The sequence below is a fragment of the Oncorhynchus keta genome, chromosome 34, assembly GCF_023373465.1.
Source record: "Oncorhynchus keta strain PuntledgeMale-10-30-2019 chromosome 34, Oket_V2, whole genome shotgun sequence".
NCBI lineage: Eukaryota > Metazoa > Chordata > Actinopteri > Salmoniformes > Salmonidae > Oncorhynchus > Oncorhynchus keta.
This window is the reverse complement of record NC_068454.1, coordinates 29,019,436-29,025,435: the sequence shown is the minus strand read 5'-3', so window position 1 is coordinate 29,025,435 and position 6,000 is coordinate 29,019,436. Positions and strand designations below refer to the sequence as shown.

The following is a 6,000-nucleotide window of genomic DNA, read 5'->3' as shown; positions in this document are numbered from 1 at the left end:
GATGTTACCTTGTTCCCTTAATCATAAATCAAAGTGTTTGACATGGGGAGGGGACGACTAACTTTATGATCAAACTTTATCAATGTAGAAGTAACAGTCATTTTTTCAGACTTTGGTCATCATCCTTTGATCTGGTTTCATTTAAACATTATCCAATTTCATGAAAAACATTATTTTGACAGTTGATGACCTTTTAAATCAATGCAACAAGAATAGAGGTGCTAGCAGAATATCACAGGCTCTACTTAATGTGTTGAATATTAACCACTTTCTCCCTCTGTCTTTTTACCTTCTTCGGAGCGCCCTTTTCTGATGGAAAACAAAATCTGTTACATTTTGGAGACTATTTAAAGCTCCAGTTTAGTCTAAATGACTGCTTAAAATTCAGCCTAGTCGCCTTGGCAAGGCTATATTTCTCTTGCAAATGATGATAAAGCAGACCTCAAAGTGCATCATGTCCTTTAATGGCAGATTGCATGGGTGTTTTTGGGTTTTAAATAGTGTTTCAAAGTACCAGTTTCATGTGCCAGCTGGCACTATGTTTGTTTATTCAAAACAACTGGTTTGCTAATTCAAAAGCTGCCTAAAATGAGAGTCATTGACTGAGTTACTGTAGGATTCTACCATCATTAAGATTAGGTTTTTCACTTGTTTCAGGCATTAATCATAAAATGAGTGTTTAGTTTGTTGTTGTCATTGTCTCTGCTAGTTGTTTATACCCCCCTCTCCTTTTCACCAGATAGTCCATCGTACAGCCGTCCCCAGTGCGCTGGCCCTGGACTGGATAGGGAAGAACCTGTACTGGTGTGACATCGAGAGGAAGAGCCTGGAGGTGTCTAAAGCTAACGGCCTGTACCCCTCTGTCCTGGTCAGCACTGGTATCAGGAACCCCACTGACCTGGCCCTGGATCCACAGTCAGGGTACTCTATCAGACACTTTGACCTCTATCCTCTGACCTCTTACCCTAACCCCACTGACCTAGCCCTGGATCCACAGTCAGGGTACAGCCGCAGGCAGAACAGGAGAGAGACAGAGACACAGACAGACAGACAGACAGACAGACAGACAGACAGACAGACAGACACAGAGAGAGAGAGAGACTATTGCAACATAAATAGTGGGGGGGTTCGGGAGACACTGTGGCCCCGTCTGACGATAATCCCACCCACTTTACCAAAGCACAGCCCCCACACCACTAGAGGGATATCTTCAACCACCAACTTACCATCCTGAGACAAGGCCGAGTATAGCCCATGAAGATCTCCCCCACGGCACAAACCCGGGGGGCCCAGACAGGAAGATCACGTCAGTGACTCAACCCACTCAAGTGACGCACCCCTCCTAGGGACGGCATGGAAGAGCACCAGTAAGCCAGTGACTCGGCCCCTGTAATAGGGTTTGAGGCAGAGAATCCCAGTGAAGAGATGGGAACCGGTCAGGCAGAGACAGCAACGGTGGTTCGTTGCTCCAGTGCCTTTCCATTCACCTTCACACTCCTGGGCCAGACTACACTCAATCATAGGACCCACTGAAGAGATGAGTCTTCAATAAAGACTTAAAGGTCGAGACCGAGTCTGCGTCTCTCACATGGATAAGTAGACTATTCCATAAAAATAGAGCTCTATAGGAGAAAGCTCTACCTCCAGCTCTTTGCTTAGAAATTCTAGGGACAGTAAGGAGGCCTGCGTCTTGTGACCGTATCGTACATGTAGGTATGTACGGCAGGACCAAATCGGAAAGATAAGTAGGAGCAAGCCCATGTAATGCTTTGTAGGTTAGCAGTAAACCTTGAAATCAGCCCAAGCCTTAACAGGAAGCCAGTGTAGAGAGGCTAGCTCTGGAGTAATAGGATAATTTTGGGGGGTCAAGATTCTAGCAGCCATGTTTAGCACTAACTGAAGTTTATTTAGTGCTTTATCCGGGTAGCCGGAAAGTAGAGCATTGCAGTAGTGACAAAAGCATGGATACATTTTTCTGCATAATTTTTGGACAGAAAGTTTCTGATTTTTGCAATGTTACGTAGATGGAAAAAAGCTGTCCTTGAAACAGTCTTGATATGTTTGTCAAAAGAGAGATCAGGGTAATGCCGAGGTCCTTCACAGTTTTATTTGAGATGACTGTACAACAATCAAGATTAATTGTTAGATTCAACAGAATATCTCTTTGTTTCTTGGGACCTAGAACTAGCATCTCTGTTTTGTCCGAGTTTAACAGTAGAACATTTGCCGCCATCCACTTCTTATGTCTGAAACACAGGCTTCCAGGGAGGGCAATTTTGGGGCTTCACCTTGATTCATCGAAATGTACAGGTGTGTGTCGTCCACATGGCAGTGAAAGTTAACATCATGTTTCCGAATGACATCACCAAGAGGTAAAATATATAGTGAAAACAATAGTGGTCCTAAAACAGAGCCTTGAGGAACACTGAAATTAACAGTTGATTTGTCAGAGGACAAACCATCCACAGAAACAAACTGATATCTTTCAGACAGATAAGATCTAAACCAGGCCAGAACTTGTCTGTGTTGACCAATTTGGGTTTCCAATCTCTCTAAAAGAATGTGGTGATCGATGGTATCAAAGCAGCACTAAGGTCTAAGAGCACGAGAACATATGCAGAGCCTTGGTCTGATGCCATAAAAAGGTCATTTACACCTTCACAAGTGCAGTCTCAGTCTAAAACCAGACTGAAGTGTTTCATATACATTGTTTGTCTTTAGGAAGGCAGTGAGTTGCAGCTTTTTCCCCCAAAAAATTGAGAGGAATGGGAGATTCAATATAGGTCGATAGTTTTTTATATTTTCTGGGTCAAGGTTTGGCTTTTTCAAGAGAGGCTTTATTACTGCCACTTTGAGTGAGTTTGGTACACATCCGGTGGATAGGAAGCTGTTTATTATGTCCAACATAGGAGGGCCAAGCACAGGAAGCAGCTCTTTCGGTAGTTTAGTTGGAATAGGGTCCAGTATGCAGCTTGAAGGTTTAGAGGCCATGACTATTTTCATCAATGTGTCAAGAGATTTAGTATTATAAAACTTGAGTGTCTCCCTTGATCCTAGGTCCTAACGCAACTAACTTTTGCTAACATTTAACCTACTGTTTTTAAAATGTTCTGTTAGTGACATCTAAGACCTCGCCACATTCCTCCCTGTGTAGGTATGTGTTCTGGGTGGACTGCTGTGAGTCCCCTTATATTGGTCGTGTGGGCATGGATGGCCGTGGGCAGGTCGTTATCATCGACAAGGAGATCTATAGCCCAACTGCCCTCACTATAGATTACACAAACAAGAGGCTGTACTGGGCTGACGACAACCATATTCTGTTTGCCAACATGGAGGGCTCCCAGAGACACAAAGGTGAGGCAGAATACAATGGCTACATTTCCCTGCATCCTCTCTCCTCACCTCCTCAAAACAAATTGGAGAATAATGGAAGTATTTGAAGTATTGAAAGTATTTGAAAGAAAACTAATATGTTTAAACACAGGTCTGGTTACAACACACTGCTGATCATTTGTTGACAGATCTGCTGTCATGCTGCATGCTCATCCACTAATGGCGATTCTCTTTTGCCTGTATTGTGTCTCTTCCCAGTGTCTTATGACCACATCCAAGGTGTGATGGGTCTGACACTGTTTGAGGACTTTGTCTACTGGACGGATGGGAAATCCAAATCACTCCGAAGGGCACATAAAACAACTGGGGCCCAGGGGATAGAGCTGCTTAACTCCTGGCAAGCCATCAAGTCTGTTAAGATTTACCATTCACTACGCCAACCTGAAGGTAGAGTAACCCACCCAGCCAAGCAGTCCCCTCATCTGCCAGCCCATGGTTATGCTATTATTATATAGGATGTAATTATATAGGGTATGATATTAAGAATGTGGCTACTGTTCAGTTTAATGATGTTGTACTTTTGGTCTTGCCCCCCCTCTTTCCTCTGCCCTCTGCAGTGCCCAAGCACCAGTGTCAGGTGGCCAATGGAGGATGTAGCCACTTGTGTCTCCTCTCCCCCAGCGGGGAACACAAGTGTGCTTGTCCAACTAATTTCTACCTCGCCGCTGATAATAAAACCTGCCTCTCCAACTGCACTGCAAGTCAGGTCAGTGCCTAGTCCCTCACACTCTCCTCGGCACTTGTAGATAATATGGTAACTCTTTTCCAGTTTGTTATTATATTCTGGGTTTTCCCTAAGGCCGATCTGTTGTTTCATGCTTTTTCTCTTTGTTTATATCACACTCTCTCTTCTTTCCTGCCTTGCTTCTATAGCTTAAGTCCCATGAAAATAGTAGTGTTGCTTTGTTATGCTTTGAACAACTCGAATGGAAAGCTAGAATCCATTTTTTGTGTTGAGTTAGAATTCTGTCTGATTAATTTGTGTGTTCTGTAGTTCCGCTGCGGGACCGACGAGTGCATTCCTTTCTGGTGGAAGTGTGACACTGTTGATGACTGTGGTGATGGCTCAGACGAGCCTGCTGACTGTCGTGAGTACCATGTTTTCCAATTTATACAAACTATGCATTACTGGACTTACTGGGAATCCTGGTATGATAGGCCAAAGTCAGTCAGCCTTGGAAACTACTTTTTTTTTATTAAACATTTTTGCTGTGATCTGAGAATATTTGAAATAATATTCTGCGTTTTGAAGTTAACTTTAGAACTTGTATTAAATGCATGTTTACACATGCTTTTCAGAAATGCAAGAACTGTTTTACATTGTCATGAATTATATTTTTTATTACGAATGTGTAGTTTATCATAATACGTGAGCATACATAATGTTCAGCGTACAAGTACTTTAATTGGCTGGCTTTGCATTCTCTGAGATAACATTGCTAATTTTCATGCAGCTGAATTCAAATGTCAGCCTGGTCGGTTCCAGTGTGGCACTGGCCTCTGTGCTCTTCCTCCCTTCATCTGTGATGGAGAGAACGACTGTGGAGACAACTCAGATGAGGCTAACTGTGGTAAGGAGGAAGACTGGAACATGCATCCCCATTCACGAAGATTGGTGAAGTCAAATTCCCATGGTCTAAGGGGCTTCCCAGTTCTAGGAATAATATTTCTATTGTTGTTACTGTCCACACTGAGTCTATCTGTTGGAGTCTGTTATCCGTTGATGTTCGGGGGGAATAGAAGATAAACAATACGTCTTCAAGCAGCTTTATACCTTTAATGATGCCTTTCAATACATCTTGCTTCAACACAAAAACATACGTCTGGTATCTGGCCACAATAGCATGTCCATTAAAGAAGACTGTAGTTGTTACTGACTTTCACACTGAACCTGTTGATGTTCAGATGGAAAATCAAACAATACGTTACCCAGCAGCTTCATACCTTTCTTACCGCTTGATACCTTTTCAAGACATGTTGCTGCAATACAAAAAAAGAACAAGTATGGATTTATGTCACAATAACAAGCCCATGTGTGGATGTGCTTTGATTTCAAAGCATTGTTATTTTTTATTAGGTTCTTTGCTAAGCCAACAACTTCACTTTATATTAAGGTGATGCAGCCTTTTGTCCTACATGTTTTCGTTGATGGATGATTTTCATCCTAAGTGGACACTTGGTTATACCTCTTCTCCTCTATTTTATCTTTCAGAGACGTACATATGTCTGTCAGGGCAGTTCAAATGCACCCGGAAACAGAAGTGTATCCCTCTAAACCTCCGCTGCAATGGACAGGACGACTGTGGAGACGGAGAGGATGAGACAGACTGTCGTAAGAAGAACCTTCTAAATTACTAGCAGAGGGATTGTTTTAGGAATCTTGAGGATTACTTTTTAATTTAGGCTAGACTACTTCTATGGGATTATTTTCTTCTTTTTAAAAAAAAAATTTGCCAGCAGTTCAACAAGAATGAGATGGAAATTCTTATGTGAAGGTGTAAAGGTGGTATCTGACAGTTTGAGACATATAATCCTAAAGGTCCTTACCGGTGAATTTATAGTGAAGCTCAGACAGCCTACCCTTATGTGCTGCCTTAAATAATAGGG

The 6,000-nt window shown here is 42.5% G+C and overlaps 1 protein-coding gene across 1 annotated transcript in view; it reads left to right on the top strand.

Annotated features, from left to right (window-relative positions):
- The window catches only part of lrp1bb (low density lipoprotein receptor-related protein 1Bb), a 410,377-nt gene that overhangs the window by 362,342 nt on the left and 42,035 nt on the right, over positions 1 to 6,000 (top strand). Inside the window, exons 59-65 of the mRNA XM_035749708.2 lie at positions 740 to 921; positions 3,155 to 3,354; positions 3,592 to 3,780; positions 3,951 to 4,099; positions 4,388 to 4,481; positions 4,848 to 4,964; positions 5,606 to 5,725. Of these exons, the coding sequence (XP_035605601.1) occupies positions 740 to 921; positions 3,155 to 3,354; positions 3,592 to 3,780; positions 3,951 to 4,099; positions 4,388 to 4,481; positions 4,848 to 4,964; positions 5,606 to 5,725 (1,051 nt within the window). The remainder of the gene's footprint in view (positions 1 to 739; positions 922 to 3,154; positions 3,355 to 3,591; positions 3,781 to 3,950; positions 4,100 to 4,387; positions 4,482 to 4,847; positions 4,965 to 5,605; positions 5,726 to 6,000) is intronic.